Source organism: Cetorhinus maximus, chromosome 31 (genome assembly GCF_964194155.1).
Source record: "Cetorhinus maximus chromosome 31, sCetMax3.hap1.1, whole genome shotgun sequence".
NCBI lineage: Eukaryota > Metazoa > Chordata > Chondrichthyes > Lamniformes > Cetorhinidae > Cetorhinus > Cetorhinus maximus.
The window spans coordinates 19702561-19719745 of record NC_135909.1 but is presented as its reverse complement, the minus strand read 5'-3'; the positions used below and the strand labels follow the sequence as shown (position 1 = coordinate 19719745).

Below are 17185 nucleotides of genomic sequence, written 5' to 3'. Positions count from 1 at the left end.
AAAATATCTTCATTTCTGCATTTGTCCAATTCCCTTTTAAAATTTACTTTTGAATCTGATTGAACCAGTCTTTCAGGCAACACATTCCGGATCACAGCAATTTGCTGCTGAGAGAAAAAAAATACGTTCACACACAGCATCTTTACTTTTTTATATATCATGATTCTCACACTTTCCAGCACTTGGTCCATAGTCTTGTAGGTTATGGCACTTGAGGAGCATATGCAGGCACCTTTTCAATCAGTTGAGAGTTTCTGCCCCTGATACAAGTTCAGACAGTGAGTTCCAGACCCTGGTTAACCTCTGAGTGAAAATGACATCCACAGCTCCTCTCCAATCTTTCTACGAATCACTTTAAATCTGTACACCCTGGTCTCTGACCTCTTTGAGAAGGTAAATAGGCCCTGCCCATTTGCTCTATTCAGGCCCCTCACAATTATGTACATCTCAATCAAATCTCCTTTCAGCCTCCTCTGTTCCAAGGAGAAATACTGCAGCCTACCTGACATATCCTCATTGCTGCATTTTTCCAGTGCTGGCAACATCCCAATAAATCTCCTCTGTATTCTCTCCAGAGCAATTACATCCTTTTTGTAATAAGATGACCAGAAGGCACACGGTACTCAAGTTGTGGCCTAATGATTTATACAGTTCCAGCATTACCCGCCCTCCCCCCACTCTTTTATTCTATAGTCAGCGAATAAGGGAAATGATTCCACATGCCCTCTGAACCACCTTATCGACCTCTGCTGGTATCTTCAAGGAGCTGTGGACATTCACTTTAACACCATCACTTCCTCTACAACTCTGAGCATTCTCCCATTAACAGTATAGTTTATTTTTCTTTGCCTTGTTTGACTTCCCTAAGTGAATCACCTCACACTTAACCAGGTAGAATTCCAGTTGGCACATTTTTGCGCACCTGACCAGTCCATTGCTATGGGAGACTGTGCAACACAGAATGATTCATACTTTCCACACAATCCCACTCACTGAAAAGGAATTAATTCCAAACTCCCACAAAGTATGGGAAACTGAGTGCTGAATAATGCTGCCAAAGCTCACATAGAATACCAGAGACATTCAGATACAGAATTTATCCCATTTTCCCTAACAGTGATGAGAATTTATAAATACAGAATGATTCCCACATTGACGTTCTGTACCACTGACTGATACAGACTTAAGCCCACCCTCACATACAGTACCAAACATTGACCCATAAAGAAGGAATTCCACTCTCACAAACTGTCCAAAAACAACAAAAATGGAATGACGCAGTAGGCTAGACAGCATCTGTGGAGAGAAAGACAGTTAACATTATGAGTCAGTCTGACTCTTCTTCAGCTCTGAAGAACAGTCATACGGACACAAAACGTTAACCCTGTCTTTCTCTCCGCAAATGCTGTCAGGCCAGCATTTTTTGTTTTCGTTTCAGATTTTTAGCATCCGCAGTAATTTGCCTTTATCTCACAAACTGTTCCACCGACTGAGATACAGAATGAATCCTACACTCAGAGGCACCACCTGTGACTGACAGATACAGGACAAATCTCGCTCACATACAGTAACAGAGTTTGATGGATATGATATGTATCCCACAATCACAATCACGACCAGAGGCTAATTGATGCAATTTAGATTTGACAATTGTCCAGTTGTGGCATATCACGATTTTCACATAGGAAATGGGAAATTCTAAACATAACACGAGGCATCTTAACACGACTGGGGGACATTATGAGACCAGGAAGAAAATATTTACCCACAGAAAACGTCTTCAAAGATCAACAGGTAATATCTTCGGACAACAGGGAACACCTGATCAGGTCACATTTTACAGAATGGAGAAGAAAAAAAGTACAAGTGGCATCGTAGTTATACAGCCTGGAACAGATTTGCACGGCAGGAAAGTATTTTACACAACAGAGAATATGTCTCAACAGTTCCACAGCAGACAGCACAGTTCCACATCAGACAGGACAGAACTGCAGCAGAGAGCACAGTTCTATAGCAGAGTGCAGAGTTCTTTTCTTCTATTTGTCCATGGAACGTGGACATCGCTGGCTCGGCCAGCATTTATTGCCCAACCTTAATTGCCCTTGTTCCAAAGGCATTTAAGAGTCAAACACATTGCTGTGGGTCTGGAGTCAAATGTAGGCCAGATAAGTTAAGGGCGGCAGATTTCCTTCCCTACAGAACATTAATGAACCAGATGGATACTTACGACAATCGACAATGGTTTCATGGTCATCATTAGAATTTTAATTCCAGATGTTTTATTGAATTCAAGTTCCACCATCTGCCGTGGTGGGATTCGAACTCAGCAGTGAACACAGTTCCAAGCAGACAGCAAAGTTGCACAGCAGGGAAGATATTTAATAAAAAACGGGAAAGCACTTTAAACAGCGCAACACCTTTCAACAAGAGTACACATGCACAGGGAGCTAATTTAGGCAACAGAAAATTCCTTACGAATGTGGGGCATATTTATGCAAGAGAGAATGCGTGGTGATTCATAAATGGTGAGTCACTCCATGCTCCTTTGCCTTCCTATCGTCGTGTGTGCGGACAGTCTCTTACTGCTCTTCTATGTCGTCCTCTGTCTGTCTGTTACATTCTTGGGAGTGTTGCAAAGTGGAATTGTGTCGCCAGGGGGAGCCGCCGAATTCGTGAGCTCTTGTTCAACCACAAAACAGGAATGAATGTTGCGCAAACGCAACAAGACGTAGCAGGAAATGATTAGCAAGTAGCAGAGTGGCGCAGCGGAAGCGTGCTGGGCCCATAACCCAGAGGTCGATGGATCGAAACCATTCTCTGCTATTTATGTTTTCATTAAAAGCAGAAAAAATATTTGGCCTCTCCCCACAAATATATCTGATATTTCTTTACCGTACACAGGAATTTTAATCGGCTGCTCGCTTCCAGTAACCACTTCAGTCTGCAACAAACCTCTGTCACGTTTTTTATTCACACAAGAACACAAACCGCAAATGCGGCAAACATACACAAGCCTAGATTTCCTCTCATCCCATTTCTCCCAAAGAGCTGACACAGGCATGATGGTCCGAGTGGCCTTCTCTTGTTCTCTAACACGCTATGATTGCCTGAAGAGCAAAAGCTATTCCCTTAAATGGAAAAAATGTATATAATGAAGTTTATACGTATAAGCTGCAGTATGTCCGATCTACCGGACACCCTGCAGTAATTCAACATGCTAAGTTGACAACAGTGTCCTCCCTTCGACATGTCCCATCGAGAGTATCAGCATAGCAGAGACAGCATCACGTCAAGACACAGTTAATCAATATTTGGACAGGTTCCTTCTTAATCGCTAACTCAAAACAAGGAATTCTGACCCCCCAAATCATCATGAACCAAGAACGTGAAGTTTCATTCCCTCGGGCTTGCATTCTACATATTGTACTAAATAATTCTTTGAGTGTCTGATTGTTTCCAGTCTTGTTTTATCTGTTAATCGCCGATCGAATTTTAACGAGTTCAGTTTATCGCTCATTCCCTCCTTATCGGACTTGCTTAAGGTGAAAACTGTAGCATGTGTGTGACCATTCTCCTCGAACTGAATGCCTGCCTCTAACATATTGTGAGGTTTTTAGATGTTCATTTACTGTCCGATTATTAATTAATTCTCCTTCGCTACTCGTTAGTGAATTTAGTAAACACCTTTTGTCTTGTGGTTCAGTCTGCAGGGTAGAGGGCAGGAGAGATTCAATGGCAAAAGAATTAGTGCTGCAAGGCTACAGGGAATGGTAAAGGAACAAGTAACAAAAACCAGAGATGAGTCTAAAGGAGTGTGAATGGAGGAATGATGAACAGCTGCCATTCGAAAGCATAAACAAGAGAAAAATGAGATTAAAACCAAACGTGCAAAGAAAAAGGAACCAGAATGGGGAAGAGCTTATAGGCATAAGAATATTAGAGATAGGAGCAAGAGGATCCTTTCAGCCCCTCGAGTCTACTCTGCCATAAATAAGACCATGGCTGATCTGATTATGGCCTCAACTCCACTTTCCTGCCTGTCTCCCTCATTCGTTGATTTCCTCGTAAAACCTGTCTATTTCACTCTGGAATATATTCAATGATCCAGCCTCCGCTGCTCTCTGGGAAAGGGAATTCCAAAGACTAACAATCATCTGAGTGAAGAAATGCCTCCTCATCTCCATCTTGACTGGGAGATCCCTTATTTTTAAAACTCTGCCCTTCTAGTTCACACTGCAAGTGTAATTCTCAGCTCAATCAGGATTGCTTAGAAAGGATCATTCTCTGCCATTTCTGCTGACTCCAGCATGATGCCACAACCAAACACATCTTCCCCTCACCCCAGAATTCTGTGGGGACCTTTCCCTCCGGGACAACCTGGTCCATTCCTCCATCACTCCAAACACCTCAGCCTCCTCCCATGGCACCTTCCCATGCGAGCGCAGAAGGTGCAACACCTGCCCCTTTACCTCCGCCCTCCTCACCATCCAAAGGCCCAAACAATCCTTTCAGATGAAGGAGCGCTTCACTTGCACTTCCTTCAATTTGGGCAACTGCGTTCGCTGCTTCCATTACAGTCTCCTTTACATTGGAGAGACCAAACGTAGGCTGGGTGACCGCTTTGTGGAGCACCTTCAGTCTGTCCACAAGCATGACCCAGACCTTCCTGTCGCTTGCCATTTTAACATCCCATCCTGCTCTCATGCCCACATGTCCATCCTTGGCCTGCTGCAATGTTCCAGTGAAACCCAACACAAAGTGAAGGAGCAGCACCTCATCTTCCAAGTAGGCAAATTACAGCCTTCCAGACTTAACATTGAGTTCAGCAACTTCAGACCATGAACTCTCTCCTGCAAGGGATTTGTTCTATCAGTCACTTTCTGGGATTGTAAGTGAATTTGCGACTCTTTCTGAATCTCTTAAAGGTGATGTGTGTGAACATACGAATTGGGAGCATGAAGAGACCACTCAGTCCCTCAAACCTGCTCGATATTCATGAAGATAATGGCTTATCTGGTTTTAGCCTCAACTCCAAATTCAATTCTACCCCCAATAACCTTTCACCCCTTTGCTTATCAAGCATCTATCTACCTTTGCCTTAAAACTATTTAACTACTGCATGTTACTTTGAGTGTGTGTTTGACTCTTTATCAGACAGTGCTATTGCATGTGAATGTGGAAATCATTCTGAATCTGAAATCTCTGGTATTGCATGGGAATGCAGCAATCAGTCTGCATCTATTATTCTCTGGAGCTGTGTATGAGTTTGGCAGGCATTCGGATCTATCACTAGGATATATATATATATAAAGCTCTCGTACTGTGAGTGAATTGATATTCACTCTAGTTCAGTCAATTGCATTCTATGTCTGTGATGCTATGTCAGTGTGGGAATCATATGTGTCTTTCAGTTCCTCGTGCTTTTTGTGAGTATGGGATTAATTCTCTATCTGTCAATGGGATTACTTCTGTATCTATAATTACCTGGTACTGTATGGAATTGTGGGATTCATTTATTGCTTTTCAGTCACGTGTGTGTGTGTCTGTGTGTGTGGTCTTCCATTTGTACCAGTCAGCACCAGATAGCATATGTGAGTCTTGGACTCTCTCTAAATCTATCAGTGGTACAATTGGCGTGTCATCAGCAGTGGTGGCTTGGTATTGCTGCTGATCGAGAGTAATATTCCGGGGTTTTGAATCTCACCACAATAAATGGCGAAACCTGCTCTGGTACCTAAACTTCATTGTGTTGTATGGCACTTACACTGTGCTAAATGGGATATATTTCAAACAGGCCATTAACAATGTGCACGATTTTAAAATGGCAGCATGCCACTCAGTTCTATGAAACGAATAAAACCGAATAAACCACTTAGCATCAACTGGAATCCCTGTCAATCCTTAATAACGTTTTGGCACTAGTCAAGCAACAGCCTCACATAGTCATACTCATGGGAACATTACTGATAATCTCCCAGATACCACCACCACTGAAAGGACAGATCACCAGCAGATATAACAGTTGCCCTGGGAGTCCTCAAAATCGATTCCAGTCTCACCGCATCTGGTCAACCATGGTCAAGGAAACCCCTTGCAGATTAAACATAGTGACGCCCACTATCCACTCTTCAGCTCATGAAGCAATACTCGTCCACGTTGAACACCACTTGGAGGACGCACTGAGGATGGCAAGGGCACAGAACGCAAGCTGGGTGGGTCCATCACCAAAAATATCCTTGTAGCACCACCGCAGACCGTGTCTGCAGCAGATGGTGAGGAGAAAAACATTGTTGAACTCATCCTCAACGACCTGCCTGTGGCAGGTGTATCTGTCCATGGCAGGAGCGGTAGGAGTAAACACCCCACAGTCCCTATGGAGATGAAGACACATCTTTACATCGAGGATACACTCCATTTTGTTGTGTGGCACTACCACCATGCTAAATGGCATATATTTCAAACAGATCTAACACCTCTAGTCTTGGCATCCATGAGGTGCTGTGGGTCATCAGCTGCAGAATTGTACTTAGCCACAATCTGTAACCACATGGCCCGGCATATTCTCCACTCTACCCTTACCATCAAGTCAAGGGATCAACCCTGGTTTAATGAAGAGGGCAGGAGGGCATTCCAAGAACAGCACCAGACATAACTACAACTGAGGTGTCAACCTGCTGAAGCCACAAAACAAGACTAATTTCGTGCCAAACAACATAAGCAGCAAGTGGTAGTCCGAGTTGAGCAATTCCACAACCAACGGGTCAGATCTAACTGTGCAGTCCTGCCACATTCAGTCATGAATGGAGGCTTCACAAATAGCCCCATTGTCAAAGTTTGAGGAGCCCGGCACATCAGTGCAAAAGATAAGGCTGAAGCATTCGCAACAACCTTCATGCAGATGTGCTGAGTGGCTGATCCATGTCGGCATCGTTCGGAGGTCCCCAGCATCACAGATGCCAATCTTCAGTTAATTTGATTCACTCCACATGATACGAAGAAACGTCTGAAGGCACTGGGCACTGCAAAGGCTATGAGCCCTGACAATATTCCAGCAATAGCACTGTAGGCATGTGATCCAGAACTTGCTGCGCCCCTGGCCAAGCTGTTCCAGTATGGCTACTACACTAGTATCTATCCAGCGATGTTGATAGTTGCCCAGGCCTGTCCTCTATAAAAAAAGCAAGACAGATCCAACCTGGCCAATTACTGCCCCATCAGTCTACTCTCGATCACTACTAAGATGATAGAATGGGTCATCAACAGTGCTAACAAGTGGCACTGGCGCTCAATTTGGATTCCACCGGGGCCACTCAACTCCTGACCTTATTGCAACCTTGGTTCAAACATGAACAGAAGAACTGAACTCCAAAGGGGAGGCGAGATGGATTGCCCTTGACATCAAGGCAGCATTTGACAGAGTGTGGCATCAAGGAGCCTTAGCAACACTGGAGTCAATGGGAATCAGGGGGAAAGCTCTCCGCTGGCTGGAGTCATTTCTAGCACAAAGGAATGTGGTTGTGATCGTTGGAGATCAATCATCTGAGTCCCAGGATGTCAGTTATCCAGGGGAATATCCAAGGCCCAATCAACTTCATCTGCTTTAACAATGACTTTTGTCCATCAACTGTGGGAAATGGGCATATTTGCTGATGATTGCACAATAGTCTGCACCATTCGCAACTCCTCAGCTACTGAAGCAGTCCATGTCCAAATACAGCAAGACCTGGACATTAACCAAATTTGGCCTGACAAGTGGAAATTATCATTCGCACCAATGAAGATCCAGGCAACGACCATCTCCAACAAGAAAGAAACTAATCATCGCTCTTTGACATTCAATGGCATTGCCATTGTTAAACTCCCAAATATCAACATCCTGGTGGTTACCATTGACCCGAAACTGAACTGGACTGGGCATATAGATACAGTGGCTACAAGCACAGGTCAGAGGCTAGGAATCCTGCGGCAAGTAACAAACCTCCTTGCTCTCCAAAGCCTACCCACCATCTGTAAGGCACATGTCAAGAGTGTGATGGAATTCTCTCCACTTGCCAGGATGAGTGCAGCTCCAATCGCACTCAAGCAGCTAGACATCACCCAAAACAAAGCAGCCCACTTGATTGGCAACCCATTCAAAAACATTCACTCCATCCACCTCCGATGCACAGTCGCAGCAGTGTGTACCATCTGCAAGATGCACTTCAGAAACTCACCATTCCTCCTGAAACAGCACCGTCCAAACCCACGACAACCAGTTTTTAGAAGGACGCAGCAGGCATATAGGAACCTGGAAATTTCCCTCGAAGCCACTCACCACCCTGACTTGGAAATATACCGCCATTCCTTCACAGTTTCTGGGTCAAAAACCTGAAATTCCTTCCCTTAACAGCACTGTGGGTGTACCTACACCACATGGACTGCAGCGGTTCAAGAAAGCAGCTCACCACCATCTACTCAAGGGAAACTAGGAATGGCTAATAAATGCTGGCCTAGCCAGCAATGCCCACATCCCATGAATGAATATCGGGAAAAAAAAAACAGCTGCCTCTTTCAGCATCTGGCACTGAACGTGTGTTGAGAATTATTGTCTATCTGTCAGTCACTGTCACTCAGTGTATGTGGCTGCGTATGGGATTCATTGTATAACGTTCAGTCTCTGGGATTGTTTACGTTTTGATTCATTCGATGCAAATTTTCAGCTCAGTTACAGACCACTGATGTGGTAGCTATTAAGCAAACAATATTTGTAAGTTATGGCCCAGTGTTAAATGGCTGTCACTGTGAACACATTTGTGAAAGATAATGTATCTTTCAACCTGCTACTCATTTGGGATGCGGGTGTAACTCAGGTTATACTGATCGATTTGATCTGTAACACTGAGTCTGATTCAGAGTGAGAATTTTGATATGGATGTAAAATGGAGATCAGTCTGGAACTGGCACAGTATTCTCAATCTGACATTGAAAATTTAGGATTAGTATGAAAGTTACAGCTCAGTTCATACTCATCGAACTGATATTGTATCTTTTAGTGTCATAAAACTGGAATCAACGTTACAATAACTCCATCTCCTGACAGTGAGCAGCCCTTTCAATGATCCTGTGAGTGGCTCTGAAAAGAGCCTTTGGGTTATTAGATTAAAGAATGGTCGCTTCACTTGGTCTTCGAGCCCGCCGCGGCGCTGGTTTTCTTGGGCAGCAGTACGGCCTGGATATTAGGCAGCACACCGCCCTGAGCGATGGTCACCCCTCCCAGCAGCTTGTTGAGCTCCTCGTCGTTGCGGACGGCCAGCTGCAGGTGTCTGGGGATGATGCGGGTCTTCTTGTTGTCCCGGGCCGCGTTACCGGCCAGCTCGAGGATTTCAGCCGTCAGATACTCGAGCACAGCAGCCAGATAGACCGGGGCTCCGGCACCCACACGCTCAGCATAGTTGCCCTTTCTCAGGTGCCTGTGAACACGGCCCACCGGGAACTGCAGTCCAGCCCGGGAGGAACGAGATCTGGCCTTGGAGCGAGCTTTCCCGCCGGTCTTTCCTCTTCCAGACATTTCACAATCTCACAAACACTTTCACAGAGAATGAGGAAATCCTCTCACATTCGCTTCTCTTATAGCTTCGGGAGGAATGGTGCTGCGGGCATTGCTGATTGGTCACTTTGTGCTGCGTCTCAAATGTTGTTCATATCACCAATCAGATATCTACTGAACTCACCAATCCGGAGACTCCACGGGCTGAGGGCGGAAAAAAACGGCGCCAAATTTTGATATTTCAACCGATCTCTTTTCAAATTTTAAAAGCCCGCCAAATTTTTAAAAAGAAATGGAAAAGAACGGACTTCTTAGAACATAGTACGAATTGGAAGTTTTAAAAATACGCGTCCCTGATGGGACTATTTCACATTTTATCCCATGTTCCAAATCGCTTTTAGAATCCGTGATCCGGGGATCAATTTCGATCCTTTATGAAACCCTGTCAGCAGCCGCAGAAAGTCCCATTTACATCGTTCTGCAAACGGACGGTATATTGTAGATATTTATGACAGACAAAATTGAACATTTTTGCCAGTTTCGAGACTGAAGATTGCAGCACAACCGGGGCTGATAGGAAATGAACTGATCGATTATTCACGCATTTGCGTTCTCTACACTCTCTCGAAAACCAGGGAAAGGGGTCGAATATTAACGCGTCTTAAAACAAAGCGCCGAGGGTAATCGGCAAGTCATTAATTGATGAGGCATTATTAACCTGACTCAATAATTGAACGAGGGTTAAATCTACATTACCGAGAATTGCTGTGATTGAAACAAAAAGAAAATAACAATTAGATAATTCAAAATTCTTCACAGTAAAAATCATAAATTTAGAAGTGGAGCAATCGTATAGCTTTTTCAGAGAGATTGTGGGTGGCTCTTAAAAGAGCCGTTGTGTTTCGGGTGTTTTTCAGTCGATTGCGGGGTTTTACTTGGAGCTGGTGTACTTGGTCACCGCCTTTGTCCCTTCCGACACGGCGTGCTTGGCCAGTTCCCCGGGCAGCAGCAGGCGCACGGCGGTCTGGATCTCCCGGGAGCTGATGGTGCTGCGCTTGTTGTAATGGGCCAGGCGGGAAGCCTCACCCGCGATGCGCTCAAAAATATCGTTCACAAACGAGTTCATGATGCTCATGGCCTTGGAGGAGATGCCGGTGTCGGGGTGAACCTGCTTCATCACTTTGTAGATGTAGATGGAGTAACTCTCCTTCCTCGACTTTCGCCGCTTCTTGCCGCCCTTTCCCACCGGTTTACTCACCGCTTTCTTGGCGCCCTTCTTAGCAACTGGTTTCTTCTTCTCTTCAACCATCTTCAATCTCAATTTCACACAGAAATAAACCAAACCCCTTCCGTCCGCTCATTATATAGACAGTACGACAGATATATGCTAATGAGGAATGGGAGAACAATGATTCTGATTGGACATATTTAAAACAAAATACGTATTCTATTTTTGTGATTTTGTGAATGGATAGATCAATGGACCAATCATATTTAGCTTTCTCCACCAATCATAAGCCTCCTTACTACAATCAGGAAATACATTTTACAAAGCCCCTATCCAGCCGCAGTTTCTCAGTGTGTAAAGATCCACCAGGAAATGTCGCCTGGCTGTCGGTGCGAGGGACTGTATAGGAATGTGGGGTTCCTTCAGGAATTGTGAGGCTCTGGTAATGTGCGTGATTTACTCACTGTCTGATGCTGTGTGTGAGTGTGGGGTTCCTTCACTGTTTGGAAGGCCGTGGTACAGTGTGCGAGGGCTGGATTTATTCTGTATCTGTGACTTGATGGGACCATGTCTCAATGTTGGATTAATTTGATATCCTGAGGCTCATTGTGCATCTGTCCGTTATTGATGCATGTAAATGAAATAATTCGCTTCTTGGGACTACACGCCAGTGCGAAATTAAATCAGTATGTGTTTCTCTCCGCCACGAAAATTATTGGATTTATTCTGTACCTGTCAGTCTCTGTAACTGTATGTTAATGATTTTTTTTATTTGTCAGTATCTGGCATTGTAGGTCAGAGTTGTATTGATTCGATGTCTTTCAGTCTGTGGTACTATCTCTGAGTCTGAACTTCTCATTCACTGTCAATGTCTGATAATGTGTGTGAATGTGAGATAAACTCTGTAGCTGTCAACATCCGTTGCTGAATGGGAGTGTGAAATTCAGTCTGTATCTGTCAGTCTCTGGTACTGATTCATAGTGTGTGATTCATTCGCAACAGGCCCATCTGTTGCAATTTTTGACAGAAGTAATCCCACTGTCACATAGAGCACCAAAGACTGTTAAATGTATAATTTGCCTCAATGGATAGTATTGGATATGAGTGAGATCAATTCTCTCTCAATCAGTGGCACTGTATGGGAGCTTGCAATTCATTTTGTTTCTGTTGGACTCTGGTACCCTGTGTAAGCGTTGATGCCATTTTGTAACTCAGTGCCGGATGTCTTCAGAAATCAAGGATTCATTTTGTCTCTATTAGTCCTTGGCTCTGAGATTCCTCTGTGTTTCTTAGGTTGTGGTACAGTGTGAATGTCAGATTCATTCTGTATCTCTACATCTCTGGGACAATTTGAGAATCACCCTGTATCTATCAGTGAGTGTGCTTTGTGTGATGTGGGATTCATTCTGTATCTCTCACTCTCTGGCACTGTGGTGAATGTGGGATTTTTTTTTATGTATGTCTTTCAATCTCCAGTACATTGTGACTGTGGAATTCATTCTGTATCTGATAGTCTCTGGCACAGTGTGCATGCTGGGATTCATTCTGTGTTAGTCTCTTTTTTACTGTGCATGTATTGGTCTTCATACTGTATGTCTCAGTGTCTGGTGTTGTGTAAGATTTGCTGAGTAGTCTCTGGTGCTGTATTTTTTTAATTCATGAGATCTGGGCTACGGTGGCTTGACCAGCATTTATTGCCCATCCCTTGTTGCCCTTGAGAAGGTGGTGGTGAGCTGCCTTCTTGAACCATTGCGGTCCATGTGTTGTGGGTGCACCCACAGTGAAGTTAGGAAGGGAGTTCCAGGATTCTGACCCAGCGACAGTGAAGGAAGAGCGATATAATTCCAATTCAGGATGGTGAGTGACTTGACTGTATGTGAGAGAAACAGTTATTGTTTAGTTGTCAGTCTTTAATGCTGCATGTGACTCTGGGATTGATTGTGTATCTGTATCTAATATTTATCTCAGGAATAGTGTTCAAAATGCTAAGTTTAACACATTCAAATATTTAGGAAAGTAGATTTATCATCCCCATCCTTACCTGGTCTGGCTTATATTGGATCCTAGGACCAAGCACAGCAATGAAGTTGACTCTGAACTTCCATCTACAATTGCTGTGTAAACCACGCAGTTGTATTCAAAAAGGCAGCTCACCACTACCTACCCCACGGCAATTTGGAATGGGCCCCTTTCGCATGAATGAATAAAAAAGCTCACATCTCCTACAGTAACCAATTATCACTAACACTCTAGATGATTGTCAGAATTGGGCCTACCTGAAAATATCTCCACTTCAGAGTTAAGTTCACATTTTCATATCAGGCTGACTATCTTTATTTTTAACTGAGCAGTCTTATCAAGTGCCCTTTATATGCATAAATGTTAAAAAGTGTCAGAATTATCAACTGCTCTTTAGACCTGTAATTATATGACCTTGTGTTGTGAGTGAGGAGATTCCCCACTGGGTCGTGCAAAACAGGAATCTGGATGGAAATTAATTCCAATGGAAATCAGGTAGAATACAAGTCTGAATTTCTGATTTACATCCTCAGTAGATCAGGCTTCTCGCTGGGAGTATGAATTTGCAAAGTGGTGTTTAAAACCGTACAAACCACGGTAGATCCCTCCTCATTTGCTAAGGTAAATCCAATGAAAGCAGTCATACTTCAGTCAGAGAATTGAGATGGGTACCAGACACAGCTCAGGGCAACTAAACCTGCTATCAGAGAGTGTAAAGGGTAATGGAGAAGAGGATGGCAGATAAGTAAATCCCAATATGGAGTTATTCATATTGCAGTTGAAACCTCATCAGTAATAAGCGTTGCCTTAGAATAGCTGTGTCTATTAACCTTGGGAAAGGATGGATGTTGAGTGGATATGATCGATGTCTATAAAGAGAAGCAATTGTGTCCATGTGAATAGATAATTTGAGCTCATTGGACAAGAGAGAAATTGAAAAAGAACAGAAGGAAAATTAAACAGGCCTGTGGGGAAGAATATGTCAGTGGGAGCAGCTCAGCTGCTCTCGAATAGAGCTGGCACAGATACTATGGGCCAAATGGCCTCCCTCTGCTGTATCAATTGTGAGATTCTGTTCTATGTATTATGAGTGTAAGTCTGACCTATGTTTAACATAAAATGTGTTTTAACTGGAGTTAATGGAGATGCGGGTTTTAATCAGCTATTATGTCAGAGTTTTGGATTAAAATTCCATTTCTGTGAACACAATCCTGAATGTCTGTATATCATACAATCTGATACATTGGCCAGTGTGTAAGATCTGCTTCATCTAGTTTGTTGATTCTCTGAGGTTTGGGGAGTGTTCTGCAATGCATAGTTCAATCTGCAGTCTGGGTACAATATTGGGAGTCATGCAGTATCTTCCAAGCAGGTACTGTTTGCCTGTTCTGTTTGTCATTTAATGTGTATTTAAGGTTCTCCTTTTGTATTGGTAACACAGTGCCTTGCAATCTGAGGGGGTGTGTAATTATAGTCAGCGATTTGCAAAGGTCCCACACAGGAGATTATTACACAAAATTAGAACTTGTGAATGGGGATCAAACATTAGCATGGATCAAGGATTAGTAAATGGACAGAAAACAGTGTAGGAATAAACAGGGCACTTTTGGATTGGTAGGCTCTAACTTACTCTTGATAATACATGACCATCAGTTAGTTACAATATATATTGATGACTTAGATGGGTACTGAATGGAACATATTCAAGTTTGTTGATGATACAAAATTGGGTGGAAAATTAATCTGTGAGAAGGACACAAAAAAGCTGCTAAGGCATTTAGACAGGTTGTCTGAGTTGGCAAGAACATTGCAGACAGAATACAATATGGTGGTGTGAATGTGCCCAGTTTGTAGTGAGAAAAAGAACATGTGTGAATGTGAGAGACTGGAACATGTTTGCACTCAGAGGGAGCTGGGTGTCCTTGTACATGAATTACAGAAAGTTAATCTGCAGGTACAGCAAGCAGATAGGAAGGGAAGTGTTATGTTCATGTTTGTTCCAAAGGATTGGATTATAGGAGTGAAAAATGTTCCAATTATACAGGACACTGTTGAGACTACACCTGGAGTACTGTGTGCAGTTTGGTCTCCTTACATAAGGAAGGGCATGGTTGCTCTAGAGGGAGGGCAATAATTGTTCACGAGATTGGTTCCTGTAAGAAGTGGATTTTTTTATGAGTAGATAGAGTAGACTAGCTCTATATTCCCTGGAGCTTAGAAGAATGAGCGGTGATCTAAATGAAACATTTTAAACTGTTAAGTGGATTGTCAGGGTAGATGCTGAGAAAATGATTCTCCTGGCTCTGGAATCTAGAACATGTGGTCACCATCTCAGATCACAGCATTGGCCATTTTGTAATAATATGAGGAGAAATGTCTTCACTGAAATTGTTGGGAATCTCTGGAATTCTCCACCCCAGAGTGATTTGGAAACTCAGCCATTGAGTATGTTCCAGACAGAGGTCAATAGATTTTGGATGCTCGGGATATAAGGAGAGTGCAGCAAAGTTGAGTTGAGGTAGAACATCAGTCTTAATGAATGTTGGAGTAGGTCGAATGGCCAAATAGCCAACCCCAGCTCCTATTTCTGAAGGTTTTATGCATCAGTCCATCTATTCTGCTCAATGTGAGATTCAGGTTCATTCTGTACCAGTCAGCCTCTGGTTCTATGTGTAAAGGTGGGAGCAATTGTATGTCTGTCAGCACCTCGCACAGGATGTGAATGTGTGATTCAATCTGTATCTGTGATTCATTCTCAATTTGCCATTCTATTAGTATTCAATTTGAATATGTCATTTGTATCTGTCAGCATTCGGTACTGTACATGTGAGAGATTCATTCCATATCTCTCGGACTTTGTAATGTGTGACTGTGGAATTTACTCCATATTTACCACTCCATGATACTGTGAGTGTTTTCTCCTTATGTAACTGCCAGTCTTTGGTAATTGGTGTCTGATTATGTAACCGTGAAGCTTTGATCTGTTTGTGTGAGTGTTTGTGTTTTATGTGATTTTGTAACTATCTTTCACTGTCAGTGCTACTTTATGTCTGTGTCAGATAAATGGAATATTATTCAGACTCAGGAATTTTGAGTGTAGTATTTAATATGTATCTGCCAGTTTCTGGTACTGGATATGTCGTTGATAATCATTCTGAATCTGTCAGTCTCTGCTACTCTGACAGTGTGGGATTCATTGCATATCCTTCAGTTTCTGAGACTGTTTACAAGACTAGGTTCAGTCCATGTTGAAATTTCAGAACAGAAACAGGCCACTGATGCTGTAGGTTTCAATAAAGTAATTGTGAGTTTGACCTAGTATTAAATCCCTTTCTGCGTGAACACACTTGTGAAAGCTCAGGTATCTTTGGATCTAACACTCCATTGCTGTGTAAGTGTAATTCACTTGGTAATAATCAAATTGATACATTTTCATTCAAGCAGCCTGTGAGAATTTTGAACTTGCCTGTTGTGCTCAGTTTGCTCTGTGAGACTGAATACAGTATCTGCCATTCTGATACTCTGAGCTTTTCAGACTGGTATGTGGTCTCTATCTCAGTCTGTACGAATCAAATTGTTATTGTACCTTGAGGTTAAAAGTCTAGGTGAGTTTCAAACTTGAATCTGAGTTTGCAGCTGAGGTTATACTATATTTCAATGGCATTTCAACACTCCACCCTGCTCTCATGCCCACATGTCCGTCCTTGGCCTGCTGCATTGTTCCAGTGAAGCTCAACACAAACTGGAGGAACAGCAGCTCATCTTCTGACTAGGTACTTTACAGCCTTCCGGACTGAACATGGAGTTCAACAATTTTAGATCATGAACTCTCTCCTCCATCCCCACCCCCTTTCCGATCCCCCTTTTTTCCAATAATTTTATATAGATTTTTCTTTTCCCACCTATTTCCATTATTTTTAAATGTATTTCCATCCATTGTTTTATTTCTACCTTTTAGCCTATTTCGATCCCTTCCTCCCACCCCACCCCCACCTAGGGCTATCTGTACCTTGCTCGCCCTGCTTTCTACCCTTAATGTCACCAATTAGCACATTCCTTTGATAATATCACCACCTTCAACACCTCTTTGTCCTTTTGTCTATCTCCTCCCATCACTGGCCCTCTGTCCAGCTCTACTTATCCCAACCCCCCCAACCAGCTTTTATTTCACCTCTTTTCTATTTTTCCTTAGTTCATTTGAAGAGTCGTACGGACTCGAAACGTTAAGTGTGTTCTTCTCCGCAGATGCTGTCAGACCTGCTGAGCTTTTCCAGGTATTTTTTTTTTGTTTTGGATTTCCAGCATCCGCAGTTTTTTGCTTTTATTCAAGGCCTTTCTGTTGTTTGCAGGCCCTTAAGGCTGTGCAAGGTTCACCTGGTAAACTTCTACTGCCAATGTGCTTGGAGATTTTA

At 43.1% G+C, this 17185-nt stretch overlaps 2 protein-coding genes and 1 non-coding gene across 3 annotated transcripts in view; 2 read left to right on the top strand and 1 right to left on the bottom strand.

Moving 5' to 3' along the window:
- LOC144670314 (histone H2B-like) overlaps nucleotides 1-17185 on the top strand; it is a 1149071-nt gene that overhangs the window by 1115505 nt on the left and 16381 nt on the right. The gene's annotated exons all lie outside the window — the stretch shown is intronic.
- On the top strand, nucleotides 2752-2823 carry trnam-cau (transfer RNA methionine (anticodon CAU)). The gene has a single exon. It is a non-coding gene; the product is annotated as a tRNA-Met (tRNA).
- LOC144670284 (histone H2B 5-like) lies at nucleotides 10456-10835 on the bottom strand. The gene has a single exon (XM_078532771.1). The coding sequence runs from the start codon at nucleotides 10833-10835 to the stop codon at nucleotides 10458-10460; it is 378 nt and encodes a 125-aa protein (XP_078388897.1). The 3' UTR covers nucleotides 10456-10457.